The following is a 22,256-nucleotide window of genomic DNA, read 5'->3' as shown; positions in this document are numbered from 1 at the left end:
TCAATATGAATGTGACATATTTTCTTTTATGAGTCTAGCGCAATTCAATTTAGCAAGCATTTACTATTGCATTAGGTGCTGGGGACACCAAGATAAAAGTAAAATATTTCATGCCCTCGAGGAACTTATGTTTTATGGGTTTGGGATACCAATATATGAGTAAAATTCAGAGGTGTGATCTTGGGAAAATACATTTGTGTTTTGCCCTTCAGTCAAGTTATATTCTTATGGAATCTGAATCTGAATCTCCTAAAATTAAGGAGGTTGGAGATATTTAGGAGACAATGACAGGAAAGACTGATTTTTTTTATCATTAAGACTAATAAAACTTCAATTAAGTTTGAGTGACAGATGGAATAAGGCCTCATTAATCAATCTCTTTATATCTTATTATTTCCTTTTAATATAAAGAGTAACCTATTCCACATAATTTGAGCGTACCTCTGGTCCTGCTTTATCAAACTCCAGTGGTTTCCAGACCTCATCATTCAACCAAAACTGTTCTCTGCAAAGAAATGGCTCTTAATGCGCAAATCTGACTGGCTTTTTCTCAGTCCTCTCAATTCCTCATCCTTTTTGATCACTCCTTCATTGATACTCTCTCCTTTTTAAGTTTTTATGATATCTTTCTCTCTTCTCTCTCCTCCTCCTTGCCCCTCCTCTTTTTTTCCATACCTCCTTTTCTCCCTTTTCTATCTTTTCTTTCCTCTTTCTCTCCTTTTTTCTTTCTCTTCTTTTTCTACCTCTTCTCCATCTTTTTCTTTCTTACTTTCTCCCCTATCTTCTCTTTCCTCTTTCTCTCCTATCTTCTCACACTCCTCTTCTCTTTCTCATCTTTCTCTTCTTGCCTTTTCCTCTCTATTTATTCTACTTCTCTTTTTCTGTCTCTCTGTCTCTGTGTCATCTGTCTCTCTCTCCCCCACCGATGTGACTACTTCAATCTCCTTCCTAGATCATTATGCATGTCATGTCCCACAACTTTAGGTTACTCCAAAGTTCTCTTTTCTCTGCTCTCTCTCATTCTTTTCCTGATCCCATCAGCTTTAACCCCATAAGTTTCAATGGCAGCTCCAGGAAAAGAACTCTCCCATCTAGATAACTGGCCCTATTCTCTCTTTTGAACTTCAGTCTCATGTTACCACCTGCCATTGGCATCTCAAGCTCAACATATCCAAAATAACAACAGCACTCTTTACAACTTTTCCATTTGATTCTCCAACAACCTCGAGGTTGGTCCTATTATTATACCCATTTTTATTCATGAGGAAACGTGAATCTGGAAAAGGTCAAATAATTTGCTCAAGGTCATAAACTAGTAATTATCTCAGGCAGGATTTGAAATAACTTCAAGTCCAAAGCTCTACCCACTCCACCACATTGTCCTCTCACCCCAACACCTGTCTTCCTTTCAAATTCCCTAATTCTGTTGAGGGTGTGTGGTATTCTTTTTCTATAATATATGATGGTTCTCTGGGACCAGGTTTCTCGGGGAGGTTTTCTGGAGGCAACCTTAGTTTCGGTTCAAAGTAATAATCATTCCAAATGCAGCCAGGAGTTAAAATCCAGTCCTTTATTGTGTCCTTCAAAGTCTTTAAGCTTCAGCCCCTAGCTCCCTCCGAATGTCTCCAGCCAGCACAAAGGTGAAATATAGAATGACTCTGTCTCCGCCTCCGAGAGTGGGCTTCTGTCCCTGGCCCTGAGAGCTTCTTGCTTATATGCTGTACACTGAGTAACACCAATCATTATATCACTGGGAAACCATTATTTGTTGTAGGATTAAATCAATTCTAAACTAGATTTAAACATTGTCTCCTCAATTCCATTTAGTACCTTGTTTCAAGTTCTGGCTCATAACATCTCCTTGTAAGATCAGATCAATCATACTAAACCAAGCTAAATTAGATAATTATTCTCTCTATCAATTCTAATGACCTAACACTTTGAAATGGTTCCAACAAGGGTGTTACTATTGTTCCAGTTGGTTTGAACTGGGTTTGAAATCTTACTGTTATCCCTGATCCCCAGCTCTTCCTCACCCCCCTTATCTATTCAGTTGCCAAATATTGCCCAGTCTAACTTCCTATCTCCTCTCCATTCACCCAGCCATGGCTTAGTTCCAGCCCTCATTCCTTCTAGCTCTATTGCATTTACCTAACTATCCCTGTAGCCTTAAGCTTCTCCCCTCTGTAACGCTCCACTCTGCTGCAAAATTAATTAAAATTAAAGAGAGGATTGGCGAGACTTACACGAACTGATGCTGAGCGAAGTGAGCAGAACCAGGAGATCATTATATACCTCAACAGCGATACTGTATGAGGATGTATTCTGAGGGAAGTGGATTTCTTCAACAAAGAGAAGATCTAACATAGTTTCAATTGATCAAAGATGGACAGAAGCAGCTACACCCAAAGAAAGAACACTAGGAAATGAATGTAAACTGCTTGCATTTGTTCTTCTTCCCAGGTTATTTATACCTTCTAAATCCAATTCTCCCTGAGCAACAAGAAAACTGTTCGGTTCTGCACACATATATTGTATCCAAGATCTACTGTAATCTATTTAACATGTATACGACTGCTTGCCATCTTGGGGAGAGGGTGGAGGGAGGGAGGGGAAAAATCGGAACAGAAGTGAGTGCAAGGGATAATGTAAAAAATTACCCTGGCATGGGTTCTGTCAATAAAAAGTTATTTATTAAAAAACAAATAAAAAAATAAAGTTGTATACATCCTAAAAAATAAAACAAAATAAAATAAAATAAACTGCCTAGAACCAAAGAGAAGGGAACCATGTGGAACTCTGTGGCCATTATATTACCTCATTAAGCTTAAAATAATCAAATGATTGTTAAGGGGATGAGGGAGATTATCCTAATTGAACACAACCTCACTCAATGTAGAGATGACTTCATTTCTGCCTTTGTGTCCCAGGACCTTAAAGTACCTGGCACAAAGTTGAAGTCTAATAATTGCTGGGGAAAATTGACAAGAGCCCACTGCTTGGATTTGGCCTTGTGGGTCTGGGGGGCACCCTAGAGATCACCCAGATTAACTCTGCTGTTTTGTAGATGAGGCAAGAGAGATGGAGAATGATGATGTAAGATTGCCTCCTACTCAGCAAATAAGTGAATAAATGAATGAATGAATAACCAAGTTAGACTAAGGAATCTGTGTATTTCTTATACCAGTGCTGAGGAGCAGAGATACACACAGCAAGACAGTCCCTACTTTCAAGAAGCTAACGCTGCTAGTAACTGGGGGAGAGGTGCAAGAGTATTTCTCTTCAGAGTAAATGGAAAAGCCCCAGAAGGGTCACATGATTGAGCTAACATTTTAAAAACAAGCCCTCTGACTCTAAATCCAGTATTTTTCCATGACACCATATACTAATTTTGATTGCTCCATTCATCACAGCAGGTTCCATGGTTTTATAGCAGCTTCAGTGCCCCGCTAAGCCAGGCGTATAGAAATATTTGACTACACACATCCTGACGCCTCCTGTGTAGAAACTCCTGAATGATGCTGATCACATAACGCAGAAAAAGGGGAAATCCTAGTGACCAAAGCAGGACTGAATGAGTCAGTGACATCTGAAGGCAGCAAAGCAGATGCTGGTCACTAAAAGAGCAGACTCTCCAACAGCTGGTCACTAGAATAGAGGACAGATTGAGAGGCCCAAATTCAGCTGGGATCAAGTCAGATCTCTGATTTTGATTGCATCCTGTCTGTTATGCTCTTGCTTCTCAAGGGACTGGCCCAAGTTCACAGACCTACTTAGTTTCAGGGTCCAGATTTTTAATTTTTTTTTAATTAAAGCTTTTTATTTATAAAACATATGTATGGGTAATTTTTCAACACTGAACCTTGCAAAATCTTCTGTTCCAAATTTCCCCCTCCTTACCCCATCCCCTAGATGGCAGGTAGTCTAATATATGTTAAATATGCCAAAATATATGTTAAATCCAATATATGTATAATATTTATATGGTTATCTTGCTGCACAAGAAATCGGATCAAGAAGGAAAAAAACTGAGAAAGAAAATAAAATGCAAGCAAACAACAAAAGAGTGAGAATGCTATGTTGGGGTCCACACTCAATTCCCACAGTCCTCTCTCTGGGTGAAGATGGCTCTCTTTGTCACTGAACAATTGGTCTTAATCATCTCATTGTTGAAGAGAGTCACATCCATCAGAATTGATCTTTGTATAATCTCACTGTTGCTGTGTGCAATGATTTCCTGGTTCTGTTCACTTATCTGAAGCCTCTGACACTGTCCGTTACCATTTTCTCTGGATTTTTGTCTTAATGTTGTCTTTCTGATTCCCCCTTTGTTGGATCTTCATCAGTGTTTCACCGTTTAACCCTGTATTTCCTCTGATTTTTTCTCTTGAGAGATGATGATAATCTCATTAACTCCTATGAATTAAATTATCATCTCCAGAAATGATTCCCAGATCAATTCATTCACATACCACAAGATGTTCAGTCATTCCCCAAATGATGGGAATCCCCTCAATTTCCAATCTGTTGTCACCATAACAAGAGCTGCCATAAAAGAAATCCTCTCTTCTTTAGGAAGCTTTTCCTGGTCTCCAGAGGGTTAGCTTTGGCAAGTCCTATCTTTCCAGGGAGAAAGATTTTGAGCGTTAGACTGTACCTGCCGCTGGAAAACCAGCCTTCCTAAGTATGGAAACACTTACCACTACTAAGTATACTACAAAAGATGAAATCTTTGGCAACCCTTGAAGAAAACTTTCCTCTACACCTCCTAATAACAACAGATATCCAGAAAGCACAATAAAGTTTATTAGTGCTTCTCATCTGTCCTCCCATTTTTATTTGGGAACAATACTATGTTAGGGCACCAGGTATTTCAGATTTACCTATGAGTCTCAGGTAGTAGATAGCCCAGTGACCATCACCCAGTAGGCATTGAAATCAATACTTGTGGAATAAATTCAGACTTGCGTGATTACAAATATCTCTCCTCTATCCTTGGAAAACACAGACATAAAAGGACTCCTTTAAACCAGGGATTCTTAATTTGAAGTCCATGGACATACAAGGAATCTATGGACAAATTTCAGAAGGTCTGTGATTTTGAATGGGGAAAATAGCACTATTTTAACTCAGCTCTAACAAGAATTTGTATTTCCCTCAATTATTTAAAAATATAATTGCAAAAAGTCCCTAGGTTTCAGCTGACTGACCAAAGGGTCCATATAAGGGATTCATGACACAAAAGAGAATGAGAATCTTTGCTTTATTTTTTTAAAAATGATTGTTTATTTTTTATTTTTATTGTATTTGTTTAAAACTTAAATGCAAAATAAGAAAAAACAAAATAGGAAACCAAAGAAAGGTAGAAAAAGAAAAAATTGTCATGTGTACAGCAGAATCAAGGAAGATTCAAAATATGTAACAATAAATTTAATTTCAAGAAAGCAGAGATCCTTGTTTTAAACAGACAAAAGTTAGATTTTTTTTGGGGGGGGGAGGTTGTGGTAGTGAATATCCATAAACAAGAAACTTTCACTTTAAATATATAATAGGCTGTCATTGGCCTTCAGACATTTCCTAGCTTAATGACTGGGCAAGTTATTCAACTTCTGTAGCTCAGATTTGTCATCTGTAAAGTGGGGATAATAATAGTACCTAACCTCCCAGGATTATTGTGAGAATCAAATGAGATACTATCAGGTCAGTCTTCAAAGCCTCCCTCCTCACTAAGAGGAAAATTATGCTGCTAGGGACCTTATTTAGCATCTTGAGTTTCATCTCTCTAATGCTTTTGCTCTATTATTATAGGGCAAAATGTTTATTTTGCCCCCAATGCTTAGCACAGTACCTGGCACACAGTAAGTGCTACATAAGCATTAGCTGATATTTTTATAGCCTATTAAAGTCTATACGACATTATATATATATACATATATATATATATAATACATTATATAATATCTACAATAATCTTGGAAAATAAGATTTATTCCCATTTTGGAAATAGGAGAACAGGACTTGAGTGGAGTTAAGTGACTGGTCCAGAATCACACAATAAGTGTCTGATTCATAAGTAGGATTAAAACTCAGGTCTTGCTGATTCCAAATGTCTCACTCTCTGTCTACTGTACCCTGTGACCGCCTCTTGTTTGTAGACCTCATGGGATGGAGAATCATTTGTTGGTTTCAATGAGATCCTGGGCTTCTCTGTGTGTCTGTTTTTACTCACTATCTGCTTCTGTTTATCTGTTGTTCTTACAGTCTATAATATGGAATTAGTGGTGCTTTGTTCTCAAATTGCTTCATGTGCCTCTGTTTAGTTTTCTTGCACTTCCACAAGACAAAGATTGAAATTGTGAATCTCCTTTTTCCAATCCACCCTTCAGCCAACTGCCTAAATAAGCTTCCTAAAGAGTAGGTTTTAGCAGGTTAATCCCTTGCTCCAAGATCTTCAGTAGCTCCCTAGTGCCTCTAAGAAATTAAAACAAATATAGATTCCTTAACATTTAGTGATCCATCATCATCAGGCTCCATCTACCCTCTTCAGGATTCCCTTCCCGCACACACTTGGAGTTTCAGCCACTTTGAACTGTTCTGTGACACTCCATTGAGGACACATTGGTTTTTGTTACAAGCTTTCTACTGACTTCTTAATGATCTCAGTTTTCCCTAAGGTTGTTGTGATCCTTTCTTACCTTCATCTATCAGCATCCTTGACTTCCCTGAGTTTGTGTGCTATCCACAGACAAATACATTCCAGATCCCTGCAGTGGCTCAGGTATGTATTTCCTCCTGAAATTATTTTGTATTTATTTATCTTTTAAAAAAAGAGACCGCACGGTGTAATGGACAGACTTTTGGCCAAAGGTCAAGGAAGCCCTGGATTCAAATCCCGCCGCTGACAAATTTAAGAGCTGGTACAATTGATTCTAAATGCCTCAGGCAATCCCCTAAATCCATAATATATAAAATTATAGATTTTGTGTAGAAATCATGCCAGAAACAAATTTTCCTTCCAATAAGTTCAAGATTAAGGGACCTTTTCATTTTTGTCTATTCTGCCGGGTGGGGAGACCACCAGTTTGGCACATCGTGGATAAATATTAATAATTGGGAAATATTGTTTTTGCCAATGCTCTTATCTGAGTATATGAAATTCTAATTCTTTGAATAGATCTTCTATCATCATTTATTGAAGTGCCTGCTCAATACTGCGGTGTATGGAGTATTCAGGAGGACTCCTGTGCAGCCCTTTTCAGGGCTGCTCATCCATCTCTGGTGTCCATCTGTCTCCCAACTCCCATCTGTAGCTCCAAGAAGCTCAGCGGCCGCGACCCGCTAAAACCATGTTGGCAGATGGGCAAACCCATGTTGAGGATCATTGACAGGACTCAGACCCCTTTGTGAGTTAAAGGGCATCAACCTGCCAGCCTGTGAAGACTTCCTTTGGAGCAACGGGCAGATGAGAACTAGTTGTTCGAATGGAGCACTTTGAGCTTGGCCAGACATCAGCCAAGGCCGTCCGCAGCATCCCCGGCCATCGCCAGTCATCCTGACTGTTGTCCTGCCACTGGTCTTTGATGACTTTGGAGGAGAGAGGAAGGCTGGTGGCTTTGCACAGTTCTGCCGCACTTAAATCCAATTCACCCAGGAGTCAAGACATCACTCCAAGATGTCATTGGGCGTCTTTGAAAATGAAGGACAAACAACTGGACTCAACGTTGGCCTAGAGATGATTATGAGGGAACTTCTTCCCTCAAAGAACAGGGACAAGTTTGTTTTTTTTCCTTCTGTTTTATCACTAGCATTTAGCAAGAAGTCTGGCACAAAGTAAGAGCTTAATAAGTGCCCGGCGACTGGCTTTCAGGCTGACTGGGGGCACAGTACACATTATTATAGGGCAAAAACATTAGCGAGGCAAAGGCCAAGAGGCTAAGTGAGGTCCCTAGTAGGGTAATTTCTCTTTTGGTGTAGAGAAAGGCTTTGGAAACTGAAAAGCTAAAGAGGAGCTAAAGATGTGTGATCAAAGGTTAACCGGTTAATTCGTATTTCAAAGGAAAATAACAAGGTGATTACTGGATGTGAAAAGAGTACTTTTCAAAGTAATTATCAAAGATTTAAATTTATTTTAACCCAAAGGACATTTCAGGCTCAAACTGAAGAGATTTGGGTCCTTAGTCTCCAGATCGAGGGGCTCTCCATGCAACCAGCTCAGAAACCACCCAGATCTCTCTCAAATTATTTGTTAAATGTACTGATTGAAAGTGAGTGTGATTTCTTGTTATGAGGTTAAAAGTAGGTGCTAAATTTCTTCTGACTTTAGCTCAGTCATTTTCTTTTTCTGGGCTTTTTTTCCCCCTAATTCATAATTATGAATTGTAAGAGGAGGGAGGCGAAATAAATATTTTTGCTGATCCTCATAAAAGTATAGAAGTCATACCAATGCTCTGCTGGCAAATCTTTTAAAAAATATTCATTTATTATTAATATTATAGCTTTTTATTTACAAAACATATGCATGGGTAATTTTTCAACATTTACTCTTGAAAAATCTTCTGTTCCAACTTTTCCCCTCCTTCCCTCCACCCCCTCCCCTAGATGGCAGGTAGTCCCATACATGTTAAATATGTTAAAGTATATGTTAAATCCAATATATGTATACATATCTATACAGTTATCTTGCTTGTAAGGAAAATCGGATCTAGAAAGAAAGAAAAAAATCTGAGAAGTAAAATGCAAGCAAATAATAACAGAAAGAGTGGAAATTCTGCTCGCAAATCTTAAAGCATTACAGGTACACTTTGGATTCACTGTGGGTTCGGTTCCAGACGGCAGCAATAAAATGAATCACAAATCTTTTTTGTTTCCCAGTGTATATAAAAGTTATGCTTACACTATGATGTAGGCTATCAATTGTGTAATATTTTGTCTAAAAAAACTAACGTATTTGTCTTAATTAAAATACTTTATCACTAATAATAATAATAATAATAAAAAGCTAACCATCATCTGAGTTCTTATCGGATTGTAATCTTTTTGCTGATGTAGAGTCTTGCTTCAGTGTCAATAGGTGCTGCCTAGTCAGGATAGTGGTTTTGGAAGGTTGGGATGGCCATGAAAATTTCTTAAAATAAAGCAATAACAAAGTTTGCTGCAAGAATTGACTCCTCCTTTCATGAAAGATTTCTGTGGTAGCGTGCAATGCTGTTTGATGGCATTTTTACATAGTAGAACTTCTTTTGAAATTGGAGTCATTCTCTCAAACGTTGTTGCTGCTTTATGACTGAAATTTATGTAATATTTGTCAATAATATCAGGTGTCAGGGAATAGGCCTGTGCTGAGAGAGAGAGAAAGGAGGGGAGGGAGGGAGGGAAGGAGGGAGAGAGAGAGAGAGAGAGAGAGAGAGAGAGAGAGAGAGAGAGAGAGAGAGAGAGAGAAGAGAGAGAGAGAGAGAGAGAGAGAGAGAGAGAGAGAGAGAAACAGAGACAGAGAGATAGAGAGAGAGAGAGAAAGAGAGACAGAGAGAGAAGAGAAGAGACAGAGAACAGAAAGAGAAGAGGAGAGAGACAAGAAGAGAAGAAAGAGAAGAGAGAGAAGAGAACAGAGATAGAAACAGAGAGAAGACAGAGGAGAGAAGAGAGAGAAGAGAGAGAGACAGAGAGAGAGAGAGAGAGAGAGAGAGAAAGAGAGAGAGAGAGACAGAGAGACAGAGAGAGAGAGAGAAAAGAAGAGAGAGAGAAAGAGAAGAGAGAGAGAGAGAACAGAGACAGAGAGACAGAAATAGAGAGAGAGAGAGAAAGAGAGAGAGACAGAGAGAGAGAGAGAGAGAGAGAAAGAGAGAGAGACAGAGAGAGACAGAGATAGAAACAGAGACAGAAAGACAGAGAGAGAGAAAGAGAGAGAGAGAAACAGAGACAGAGAGACAGAGAGAGAGAAAGAGAGACAGAGAGAGACAGAGATAGAAACAGAGACAGAAAGAGAGAGAGAGAGAAAGGAAGGAGAGATGTGGAATGGCCAGTCCCTATAGCAATCAGAATACACACATTAATTGTTCATGGCACCCCTAAAACTATCACAAGATTCCTGATCATAAATCACCATAATAGATATAATAATGAAAAAAATGTTAAAATATTGCAAGAATTACCTAAATGTGACACAGAAACACAACTTGAGTATATGTTGTTGGGGAAAAAAGGTGCCAACAGACTTGCTTGAGGCAGAGTTGCCAAAAATTTTAATTTGTAAAAAAAAAAAAAACCCCACCATATCTGTATAGCACAATAAATTGGGGCAGACCACAAGGTACACTAGCTATTGTTTACTACTGTTACTGCTTGTTGTTGTCATTCAGTAGTGTCTAACTGACTCTCCATGACCCCATTTGGGATTTTCTTGGGAAAGATACCGGAGTAGTTTTCCATTTCTTTCTCATTTTACAGATTTTTTTTACATCATTTTACAGATGAGGAAAGTGAGGCAAACAGGGTTAAGTGACTCGCTCAAGGTCACAAAGCGAGTGTCTCAGCTGAATTTGAATTAGGCCTTTCTGACTCCCAGCATTATTTGCTTTGTCACCTAGCTGCCCCAAACTGTTGTTATCTCTATTTTTCCTTATCATGTGTTGGATTATAGTAGATGGATAATAGATAATAGTAATAATATAATATACATATAATGACATCACACTGAAACTATTACTTTTCAGAAAACTCCCAAATCACCAACATGTTATGGAATCACTTTATCAAGTTAGATGATTCTTCAGATACTGCAATAATTTATGGTTTTCACAGGCTCAAGGATAAATCATTCCCTTTCTCCCATAGATGACACTCTCTCCGTCTTTTTATTTTGTGTTATTCATCTGTCTTGTTAAATAACCTTTCAAAGATTTCACCCAATACCCATTACTGGGAGCATTAAACATCGCTCCTCCTTGCTTGGAATGTACTACCATAATCCCAAAATTGCCCGATTTGTGTCTTTCTGAATCCTTTTCTCTCTTCTTTAAATGTTTCCCTGACGACCCTTTCTAAAGAGGGAAGGTCTATTGCCAATTACTTGAGGCTCAAATGGTTATTCTTGCACTAATTTACATCAGACGATTATTTTAATCCGTTGCTTGAGTTTTTGGTGCGTACTGAAACCCAGAGGAACCCGCTGCAGTTCTGCGACCTTGTTTATTGCTTCTCCTGTCTTACATGCTCCGCCCCTTCCAGCAGGGGAGGGGTCGGGGGCGTGGACTAGCTTGGATCACGTCACAGTTTAGGACACACTCTTCTCCACGTGCGCGCCGTAGGAGCTGGAAAACTTAGCTGCATTTTCGAAACAGCACATTCCGGCAAACGCTTTGGCGAAAATTAATTTTGGTAAATTTCTTAAAAAGATGTTATTTCTTTCGTTTAAAAGATAAAAAGTTACACAGTCTCCCCTTTTCTGGTGTGTTATAATTAATCCCCTAATTTGGCACAATGCATAAAACTTTTTTTTTTTTTTTTTTTTTAGGAAGGCAACACTATTATGGAAAATCGGCTGCGCCCAATATAAAGTCTCGCGCGCGGCCTCCCGGAAGTTAGAGGCTTGTTCTCTAATAAAGAGCGAGCCTGGATCCCAGCAGAGGGTAAGTGAAGGCAGGGGCTTTCAGACAGCAGGGCAACGGGTCGGTGAGAAGGAGGAGAAGCAGGTGAGCGTCAGCTCCAGCCCCAGTTAGTCCCGACCCGGAGCCGTTTCCGTAGGGCCGCCGTCCCTGGCCGCCATGTTGGAGATGGGCAGAGGCGGCGGTCGTGTTTGCGTTTGGGTGTCGGGGCTGGCGTAGTTCTGGGGCGCGGCCGGCTCAGGAGCCTCCTAGGGACCTGGCGAGGCTGAGGTCCTGACTAAGAGAAGGGAGGACACTGTCTGCAGGAGGCTATGGGAAGGGAAGTCGAGCTTCCGCTGGTGGCTTTCCCGCCTTGGCGTCATGGCGGCCTAGGGCGCATGCGCGATCGTGGTGTTCCGGCGGAGATTGTGCCCCTCTTGTATTTGAATTTAGCCGAGGCGTGGCCGGGGGAGGAGCGTCCTAGAGGGGACCGATTGAGCATGCGTTGCTTGCTTGGAGGGGGTGGCGGGAACGGGCTGGGAGCCACGCACGTGGGGAGGCTCACGGGAATCAGGAAAAGGGTCTGTTGCAGATGGTTTGAAGAGCTGGTCTCTGACTTTTAGGAAGCGCCAAGGATCCCTTCCCATCCGACCCCTTTTATTAGCGGGTACACGCCCCCCCCCAAACGTTGGCCTTCCTTACCTCCCCTCGTTCTCCCCGGCCTCTCATTGGTCGCCCACTTGACCTCTCATTGCCCCCACGGCGGCCCGAGAGATATGCCGGTTTCCTTAAGTGCTGCTGCTTGTGTTGGGTATCGCGATAGTTCCATAAAGCAGACCTACTTTTCCCATCGGTCATTCCGGTGCTCAGAAAGCCCCATAGCTTCCCCGCTGCAAATCAAAGGGCATCTTATTTACTTGGGTATCAGCGCGCTCCACGGCCTGGCTTCAGCCTGGTTTCAATGTTGCGCATTGTTTGGCGCGCTCCATCCTAGCCAAGTAGAGCCCTGATTGCTGGTCTCTTCCACCTCCTCGCTGCTTTACCGGCTGCTCCCCTTCCTGTCCGGACTTTGTTCTGTCAGCACATGTTTGTTTGGTTCTTTCTAAATTCTGGACTGAGCCCTGGGCATACAGAGAAAGGTAAAAGATGTCTCGGCCCCCAAGGAGCGCCTCACGAGTTTGAGGAATTTGGCATGATTTCTTCCAGCTCCAAATACTGTTATTTTAGGAACTTTAGGGGGCATCTGGTCCGTCTCCTGACCTAGTGGGAGCCTTCCCTTCAACATGCTGATCGTGGGACCAGCTGGGGCAAAGAGCCCTGGGCTGGGGTCAGTGTATGGGGGTTATTCAAGAAATCGAGGGCCGCTGGTGGTGCATGGAGAGAGTGCTGGGCCAGGAGTAGGGAAGACACAAAGCTGGGCAGATCATTTAAGCTTTTTGGCCTCAGTTTCCTCATCTGTAAAAGGAACTGGGGAAGGAAATGATAAACTACTGCAGTATCTCTGCCCAGAAAGCCCAAATGGGGTCGCGGTTGGACACCACTGGAAAATGGCTTAATAGTGATAAAAACTGCTAAGCCTGAAATACTGGGAGCATGCCTTCATTTTACTGCTAGGCCTTTATACAGAATCTAGTCTCACTTTATAATTTAATCCTTTTATAAAGGAGGAAACCAAGGCTTTGAGGACCTGTTTTTGTTCCTCCCACCCCCCTCAGAATCACAGAGTTCACACCAGGGACTGGAAGGGTTTCTAGTCCAGTCTGTACTTGAAGAAGAGCTTGTCTCTCACTTTCCAGACAAATAATGATCGGTCCTTGCTTGGAATCCTCCAATGAGTGGGAGCCTTTGCTTCTCAGAGCAGCAGCCCAGTCCCCTTCTGAGCCCCTCTATTAGGGGCTTTTCTGACTTAGGTTTATGATGACGCTCACAGGTCAAAGTACTTTGCAAATCATATTATTGTAGCAATTGAATTGTTTTTGGGAGCCCCAGGATAGAGGGCTCTGATTTTGACTGGTAGGCCCAATAAAATTCTGTGGGTAAATTTCTGGGCCTCTCTGATGTTGATGTGCATCAAACTGCTGTCTCCTACTGAACAAAAACCTACATATCAGCGTTTGCTTAGTCCCTGGGGCCAAGCAGAATCAGTCTAGAGAAGTCTAACTTCTCTTTCACACAGCAGAATGGGTCCTTATCTGCTCCTCAAATGGCTGAGGTCTGTCACTCTCTGGTTGCTCTCCAGCCTCTCCATCTATCCTAAATCTTGTCTAAGAAGTACCCATACCTGGGTTCCTAACTCCAGATCCAGTGCTCTTTCTCCTCCATCACCACCTCCTTTGGGTGAATGTCACAGATGAACTCCTTTGCCGTAAAAGGTGAACAAACAGGTTTTATTCAGTGGCTTTCAGGCTCCTGAGGACTTCATTTATAAACAATGATTTATTGATAAACCTAGTCAATATTTTTAATTTGTTTACAATTGCTTTGTAGTTTCGTATCATAGCATTGCTTTTCTTGAAACAATATTGTATTCTCTCCCCCCCATCCCCCAAATACCTCCTATAACCTTTAAATCTATATGGGCAGAATTGTTTTACTAGGGTAGAAATTTATAAAAAGAAAAAGGCATGTGTTGGGGTGAAACAGGGACAGGCCATCCAGGATTGGGAGGAACAGACCTAGAAAAAGGGAAGTTTGAGGAGGTACTTGGAGAGATGCTGGTTGACCAAGAGAGCTGTCAAGCTTGCTTTGCAGAATTCCCTCCCCCCCCCCCTTCACCCTCCTTTTTTTTTTAGCCTAAAATAGGCTACTTTTGGCTGTGAAGTTGCTAGAGGGTTACATAAGCTTTGGTGCTGTCTTAAATGTTGGCAGGCACTTTATTATTCCAATAAGGATTCCTATGAATTAATTACCATGTATCTGAAAGAATGTCATCTGCAATGCAGGCTTGCTGGGGTGATATTACCATAGCAATTACTTCTCAGGCTCCTAGGCAGAAAGTGATCCCAGCTTCTGGGAGTCTTAAGTCAGGAAGAAATTCTGTCTTGATTTCCCCCTCAGAAGGGAGGCTGACCTAAGCCTAATTAATTCCTGCAAGAAGCAGGATGCTGGCCTGGAATGGCTTTTTTAAATTACAACGTGCAGGATTATGTAGGCTTATCCAGCTGACTTTGTGGGACCACACCCCCCAATTCTGCATAATGCTATGGAGTGGAAGGAGTTAGTTGGTCAGGAGCAATGAAGGTTTAAATCTTGCCTCAGACAAATCATGTAATTGCTGTGAGCCTCAGTTTCCCCACCTGCAGAAGAGATATTTATCTCTGTATTTTCTGACTTAGATTTATAATGACGCTCACAGGTCAAAGTACTTTGCAAATCATATTATTGTAGCAATTGAATTGTTTTTGGGAGCCCCAGGATAGAGGGCTCTGATTTTGACTGGTAGGCCCAATAAAATTCTGTGGGTAAATTTCTGGGCCTCTCCGATGTTGATGTGCATCAAACTGCTGTCTCCTACTTTTCTAGACAATGAATGAGTGGATGCCCATTGCCAAAGAATATGATCCTCTCAAGGCTGGGAGCATCGATGGCACTGATGAAGAGCCTCACGACCGGGCCATCTGGAGAGCGATGCTGGCTCGCTATGTGCCCAACAAAGGGGTATCTGGAGACCCCCACCTCACGCTCTTTGTGGGGAGGCTGAACCTGCAGACCACTGAAGAAAAGCTGAAAGATGTCTTCAGCAGGTACGGCGACATCAGGAAGCTGCGGCTGGTGCGGGACGTGGTCACGGGCTTCTCCAAGCGCTATGCTTTCATTGAGTACAGAGAAGAACGATCTCTGTTAAAAGCTTACAGAGATGCCAACGGATTGGTTATTGATCAGCATGAGATCTTTGTCGACTATGAGCTAGAAAGAATCCTTAAAGGGTGGATCCCTCGGAGACTTGGAGGAGGGTTTGGTGGGAAAAAAGAATCTGGACAACTGAGATTTGGTGGACGGGACCGGCCTTTTAGAAAACCCATTAACTTGCCAGTGTTCAAAAGTGACTTCTATGGAGAGGGGCAGAGGGAGAGGAGGGAGTGGTCCCGAGACAGAAGCTGGGACTGGAGGACCAGAGATCGAGACCATGACAGGGGCCGAGAGAAGAGGCGACAAGAAAGGGAGAGCAGCAGGGCCTGGGACGAGAACGAGAGGGAAAGAGAGCGGGACTTCAGAGAAGAGAGGAGCAGGGGGCGAGAGAGGAAGGACCGAGAGAGAAGAGATAGGAGCAAGGAGAGAGACTCCAAAAAGCAGAGGGAGGATGATAAACACAAGTAGAGACTTTAACTCCCGACATCTCCATGAAACAGCTGCCCCTCTCCTTGGTACCTGCAGGGGCACTGGTTGGTCAGTCAGTCAGCTGCCAGCACCTGGGGTGCATGTTTCCTCTTCATCCATTCACTCCATCAAGTCTTCCTTTGTGTGCCTTTCTCCCCTTAGATTTTCCAGGGCTTTCCCTGAGCTCTCCTCTGCCACTTTCCTAGTCTAGTTTGTGTTACCTTTATTCGGGGACATACAATTCTAATCTTTCGTCTCATCCAAGCCCAAACTTAATAAATGCTTGTTAAATCTAAATCTAAAAAGTGACATGTTAGCACAGGGCCTGGCACATAGTAGGCCCTTACTAAATACCTGTCTCCTTCTTCCTTGAGGATGCAAAAATAAAGTAGCAAAGCCAGGCCATGCCTTCAGGCCAGCAGCCTCTCCATCGGCTTGTGGACTTGTAGTGACAGGGAGCTCTCTACCTCCCAAGACTGCCTGGTTTCAAGCAGCTCTAGCGGTGGGGAAGGTTTTCCTTTTTTTCCAAACCTTACAGTTCTGCAAAATGAATTGAGAGTGTACAGGACAGCCCAGTGAAATGCTCACACCCTGTGAACTGCGGAGCAAACTACTTCTGAGCCTCCTCTTTCCTCTCCTTCCTCCCTGCTTGACCCTCAGCAAACTGGGCAAACTGACCTCTGCCTATTTGGGTGACGTAAATTGAAAGTAAGCCACCATAACAACAGCTAATGTTGTACAGAGCCCTAAGATTTGTAAAACCTTTCACAGATCACTCATTTGGGTTTCACCACCACGCTGGGAAATAGGTGCCACTATTATCTTCATTTTACAGATGTGGAAACTGAGGCAGGCAGGAGGTAAGTGACTTCTCTAGGATCACACAGCCAGGACATCTCTGCTACATGCAGATGAGCTGGATGTAAGCAAGGGGAGCCTGTGCAAGGTCAGCAGCCTCATTTTCCCTTCCAGAGCCATCGGGGTCCCGATAGAGATCAGGATGACTGGAGATGGCTCTGGATACAGGGGGAGCCTAAGTCTGTTTGAACAAAGGGCTTCAACAAGGCTCAGTTTGCCCGAGGCCGCCCCCATTCAGTGAGAAAGTCATCTGAGACCTAATTTGAACTCAAGTCTTCCTGACGCCAGATCTAGCATTCTGTCCACCATGGCCCCGAGCTGCCGCTAAAGATACACGCGCTAGATGTACTTGGACAGATGCTTTTCAGAAAGATAGACGTTGATGGACATCTTATTGTGCTTACTTATTTAACGCTGAAAATTCAAGGAAATGTTTCGGGTAATTTATTTCTACGCTCTCCCACAGAATTGGTGCTTAATAAATGTTACTTGAATCACAGCTATCTATTTTATGCTAGTTTAAAAAAGTGCCTCATTATTAGGTTTTACCCTAATGGCACAAACCTCCTCCTCCAGCTTCACTTTCCACAAAGAACAGTACCGCCCTGCTGTGTTAAAATAGACACCAGCTGTTAGAAACAATTTTAGAAAATGAACATGCTATTTTCCTCGCAAATTACCAGTGTAGGATTTCTCTGTTCTCCAGGGTCTGAAAAGGAATTTATTTCTTTATATCCAGTATTGGAATGGGGTGGCCGTGCTCCCATTTCTCCACTTCTGAAAGCACTTTGTGTCACAATAGAATGTAGTTTTAGAACTGGAGGGGGTCAGGGGAATTTCTCTGTCCATCCTCCCAGCCAAGGAAAGCAAAGGCAGCTCTGCTGAGGTCACACACAGCCGGCCAGGGGCAGGGGCAGGACAGGCCTATATCTCTGGTCTCCCTCCTGGGTGTTTTGTCTTCCCCAGTACGCCATTTTCACGGTGCTGATTCTTTTATAAATTGTAAATGCAGAACTAAAATATGTAGTTTATGAGCTTGGGGAGGAAAGAAAGCAAGTCTGTGAGGAGTACAACTGTGCTCTTCATCGAGGTTCCAGAGATCCCCAGCCTGCCCTTGGGCCTGGCAGCCACACAGTGCCATGGCTCACCTTGGCTTCCCCAGTCCAAAGCTCTCGCAGAAGAGAGGAGGAGTCTTAACATGTTCTGTCAAGTTTACCCCCTCCCTACAAGGGTCCCAAGGGCCCTGGATGCCTTCCACTCTGACCCTTGGCCATTTAATAAATCCCATGTGTGAAGAAAAGATGACAAGAAAAAAATGGCCAAACCACATGTTAAAATTGATCATTTTTAGCAATTCTTTTGTTTGGTTAATACTGCATATAACTCAGCAAAACCCAAGGCACACTCACCTTGTACATCAGTATCTACATGCTTTAGGCACTATAAATCCCAGGGTACGGCGCCCACCCCCTGGCTTCTTACATGGCTGCCTCCAGTTGTGAGGTCAAAGTGTCCTGTTGTCCATGGGTGAATGCTACCCTGAGACAGCTCCCAGAGCTTGTGCTAAAGGTGCCCGGGGGAACCTGATCAAATGCACTTTGAAAGTGCCATCCACAGAACTAAGGATGAGCCGCCACCACCTCCCAGTGCCCCCCCTCCCCTGTGTTACAGAAACTCGATGGGTCAGAGTACTCACAGACCATGCTCGGCCCAGCGCCGGTGGATGCTCGTCCACCGTCAGGGTGCCATACGCCGTGTTTTTGGTTTAGAGAAGCCTGTGTTACCAGAGTGAGCGCAAAAGCCAGACCCCAGACTCCTGGGGTACTCGATCCTTCACTACGTGTGTATGTGTGGGGGCAGGGGCACCCAGTCTAAAGCACGAATCCCATCTACAAACGATGATTACTGTGGCACCTGGAGTCTGTTTTTAGGGGTCCGGCTTCCCAAGCACACAGCAGGTCTCCATGTCCCTGGGTGGAGAGTACATCTGTAAAAAAACAGCCGGCCCCAGGGTGCGAGGACTGCGGGGGCCATGGGTCTGGGGTCTGGCCGCTGCCCAATCCCCGAACCTCTGAGGTGGATGTAGCCGAGCCAGTCACAAGCCCAGGGAGAGTGAAAGTCACAGGTGCTGTAAGGCTTCCTGCCCCTGTTCGGTGTAGCCGTCATCTCTGTGGGAGTCCGCCCACTGGCCAAAGGACTCCTGGAAGTGGACGTTTCTCTGTGCGGTGGCCAGGCGCTTTTTGTCTCGAGAGAAGAAACTAAACCTTTGGGGGAGAGAAGAAGGGGTGGGGAGCAAGGGAGAACAGTTAGCACGTCCCCCATGCTTCCTCCGAGCGCTACACGCAAGGGGACACGGCACACCCACGTCAGAGCGACCCAAGGCGCTTTCAACAGGGGAGGGAAAGCCCTGAAGCTCGGAAGGGACACGCCAACTCTCCTAGGGAGCAGCCAGGGGTGCAGATGGGAGGTGACATCATGGGGGGACCCTGCAGTGGCGCCCCAATGTGGATGAAGCTTCAGCGCCTCCCAGTCACACGCTCTTAGCGTGAGGTAAATGAGCTTTCCACAGGGAGCGGGAGGACAGAGCCCCCGTGGAAGGGCTGGGCCGACTTCTCTAAGGGCTGAAGAATTCATCCTTGTTAGCAAGCTACTGCGAGAGCTAACGGGCAAGGTGTGGGCGGTCACACAGAAGTGAGTGGGGGCTCCAGCTGGCAGTGCCAGTTTAGAGGGAGGCAGTGGGAGGAGCTGTTACAGACCAAGCGGAGGCTGAGTCACTCAAGCGGCGGCGTGTGATGGAGACTGGGAGGAGAGCCTGCTCTTGGAGGGCCGCCCCACAAAGGGGCCCCCTGCAGGATCGCAGAGTGAAGCCCCCCTCGTGAGACAAACAGCCGCGGCTGTGAGGTGACTGGTTCAGGGCCTGGCAGGGAGGTAGAACCGAGGCCCTCACCAGCCTTTCTCTCTAGGAGCTGGAATCTCCCCTGGAGCCAGGCGTGGGCCAAAGCCCGCCTCTGGTCTTAGTGGCCCAGGCAGCTAGCTTTCTGAGCCCATCTTACAGGTGACCTGACTGGCTGCCCCACGCCAATGAAACCCCACTTGTGGGCCTGTCCCCCTTCCCCCCAGTCAGGAGGACCCCAAAGGTCATCTCTTCCACTTCTGTTACAGGGGAAGAACTAGGGAGGGGGCAGCCAGGAGGTGCAGGGGAGTCAGGCTGAATTCAAATCCAGCCTCAGGCACTTTCTGAAAGCTGTGTGACTCTGGGCCAGTCACTTACTCCCTATTGCCTCAACAGGAAAAATCAAAAAGCAGGGGGGCAGAAAGATTAAGGCAACTTCCTGTTACTACTCAGATATGACATCACAGACACTGACTGAATAGTATGATCAGAAAGGAACTTGGAAATCATAAGATTCAGAACTGGAAGGGACCTTAAGAAGCCATCTAGTCTTGACCACCCCATTTGACAGAGGAGAAAACCCAAGCACCCCAGAAGCAGCCTGGCCAAGAGCCCACGGGTACCAAACGTCAGGAGCCGGAGCCCAGTCCTCCGACTGTAACCAGCACTTGCCAGTTCTCACTCCATGCTGCCTCCGAAAGTCCAAATCTCCTCTGCCCATTTTACAGATAAGAAAACTAAGGCCTAAAGAGTTGAAATGACTTGACCACAAGTCACAATGGTTTTGCTGGGGCTCAAGCCTGAAACAACCTGTGTTAACTGTTGTCCAAACTGACCCTGGGATAAGGATTTAGTCTAAAAATCTGACTTCTTTGTGTTCTTAGGGCTTTTCCTCCTTCCTTGTCTTCATCTGCCCAAGAATTAGGACCAATTCACTTTAGACTTCTGTCTCATTACAAGACAGCTTAAGGCCGTGTTTCCACCGTTTTGTGAGATGTCATCACTTTGATGATGGATTTCAAAACACTTGAAATTTTGAAAACTGCCTTGGAAAAAACCAACAAGACTCCATGCCGCTCGTCATCCATTTACTAACTACTTAGCTTTGTTTACAGAAATTAGGACTACTGTAGCACCAATGTTAGGACACAGCCCAGGCCTAAGGCAGCGCTTAGGGACTGATGTGGAAAGTACTTGGAAAGAGCTGATTCCTGCCTCCACCATTCACAAGGAGCCAGAAATAGAATTTAGGTCCCAGTTAAAAGGCTAATTTTTAAAAAGTGCCTTCGAAAGGGTTCAGGCTTTTATTCTGTTAAAGAGAGAATGAGATGATGATGCTTTGGCCCCTGGACCTCAGGATAAAATTTAGGTCTCAGTTTAAAAGACTAAATTTTAAAAAGTGCTTTTGAAAGGTCTTAGGCTTTTATTCTGTTAAAGAGAGAATGAGATGATGAGGCTTTGGCCCCTGGACCTTAGGTTAAAATTTAGGCCCCATTTAAAAGACTAATTTTTTAAAAGTATCTTCATAGGATTTAGACTTCTATTTTGTCAAAGAGAGAATGAGATGACTAATTTTTGGCTCCTGGACCTTACAATGACTTTGCTCTAGTGACAACTTTTTTTGAACCCAAAAGTGGAGCTCTAGAAGTTCTGAAAGGAGTGATCTGGACAATGGCACATGACCAACAGCACAATTTTCTCCATCAGCACCTGTGCTTGAAAAGAACGCTGAGGGCATCCAGTTCTTTAGCCCCTTCATCTTCCAGTTAAGGGAACTGGGGCCCGGAGAAGTGCCTGTTTGCTCACAGACACGCGAGGCTTTTATTTGGGCCGAGCTGGTGGATTTTGAATACCCAGGCTTTCTGATGGCTAATCCTCTGAGGGTAAGACCACCCAGCACAGCCTATTGCCCCTGAGCAGGGCCCGTAAGCTCGAGGGGCGCTTCATATCCCCCAACAGGACCCCCCAGCTCTTTCTCGTTCTTTTTTTTAAAGGCCTGAGCAGCTTCTGGGCCAGCAAACCCAAGCATTGTAAAGGAGCAGCCCTGGCCGGGTGAGCAGCCGTGCGGTGTTAGTGACACTCGGTGAGCCGTGGTGGGCATTGGCGGTTACTGACCCGTGGCTTAAAGGCCCTTCTTGGCTGGAACATGTGGTTTAAAATGGAAACAGAAGAGACAAAGAGAATTATTTGTGATGAAGCAGAGACTCTGAGGAATCATGCTGACTGCGCAGCGTGACACACGGGCAGTCCCATCACAGCCGCCAGAATGCAGGGGCAGCCCAAGAACACAGCAGAGTGCAGCCCCCGGAACCCCAGCAGGCATTCCCAAGACAACCGAGAAACACAATGTGCCTACAAGGGAAATAAGTCTCCGCACGGGCTGTAGGGTAGGGTCATCTAGAATCAGTCCAGCTGCTACCATGGGCATTATGGCTGTAAAGATCCTGGTCAGAGAGACACAGAGAAGGTCAGAGGGTGGGTGGGAGGACAGGTGAGTGAGAGAGACCCCAGGGTGGGCCTGGTGTCCGGAGTGATGGAGACAGTTCAAACATTGATTCCCAAGGGACGGAGGGGGAAGGAAGGAGCCCCAGGCTCTCCCTTTGCCAGGC

At 44.3% G+C, this 22,256-nt stretch overlaps 2 protein-coding genes across 4 annotated transcripts in view; one reads left to right on the top strand and one right to left on the bottom strand.

Moving 5' to 3' along the window:
- The first annotated feature begins 11,296 nt into the window (after positions 1 to 11,296).
- On the top strand, positions 11,297 to 17,267 carry SNRNP35 (small nuclear ribonucleoprotein U11/U12 subunit 35). Its single transcript, XM_031948452.1, has 3 exons — positions 11,297 to 11,373; positions 11,510 to 11,624; positions 15,102 to 17,267. Exon 3 carries the CDS (start codon positions 15,105 to 15,107, stop codon positions 15,894 to 15,896), a length of 792 nt encoding a protein of 263 aa, XP_031804312.1. The 5' UTR covers positions 11,297 to 11,373; positions 11,510 to 11,624; positions 15,102 to 15,104; the 3' UTR covers positions 15,897 to 17,267.
- Positions 17,268 to 18,678: 1,411 nt separating this feature from the next.
- Positions 18,679 to 22,256, bottom strand: part of RILPL1 (Rab interacting lysosomal protein like 1) — a 43,555-nt gene continuing 39,977 nt past the window's right edge. The window contains exons 7-8 of one of the 3 annotated variants that reach the window (XM_031948449.1): positions 21,763 to 21,786; positions 18,679 to 19,018 (exon numbers count right to left, since the gene is read on the bottom strand). In XM_031948449.1, the coding sequence (XP_031804309.1) occupies positions 18,874 to 19,018; positions 21,763 to 21,786 (169 nt within the window). In that variant the 3' untranslated portion in view covers positions 18,679 to 18,873. Of the gene's footprint in view, positions 19,019 to 21,762; positions 21,787 to 22,003; positions 22,092 to 22,256 lie in introns of all 3 variants that reach the window. The other 2 variants (XM_031948451.1, XM_031948450.1) reach the window with 2 other exon arrangements.

This window comes from Sarcophilus harrisii, chromosome 1, assembly GCF_902635505.1.
Source record: "Sarcophilus harrisii chromosome 1, mSarHar1.11, whole genome shotgun sequence".
In the NCBI taxonomy this organism is placed as follows: domain Eukaryota; kingdom Metazoa; phylum Chordata; class Mammalia; order Dasyuromorphia; family Dasyuridae; genus Sarcophilus; species Sarcophilus harrisii.
The sequence above is the reverse complement of the archived record's forward strand: the minus strand, read 5'-3'. Positions and strand labels throughout refer to the sequence as shown.

What these genes read in the sequence shown, in the direction of transcription:
- SNRNP35 (XM_031948452.1), top strand. Translation starts at nt 15,105, where the DNA reads ATGAATGAGTGGATGCCCATTGCCAAAGAATATGATCCTCTCAAGGCT.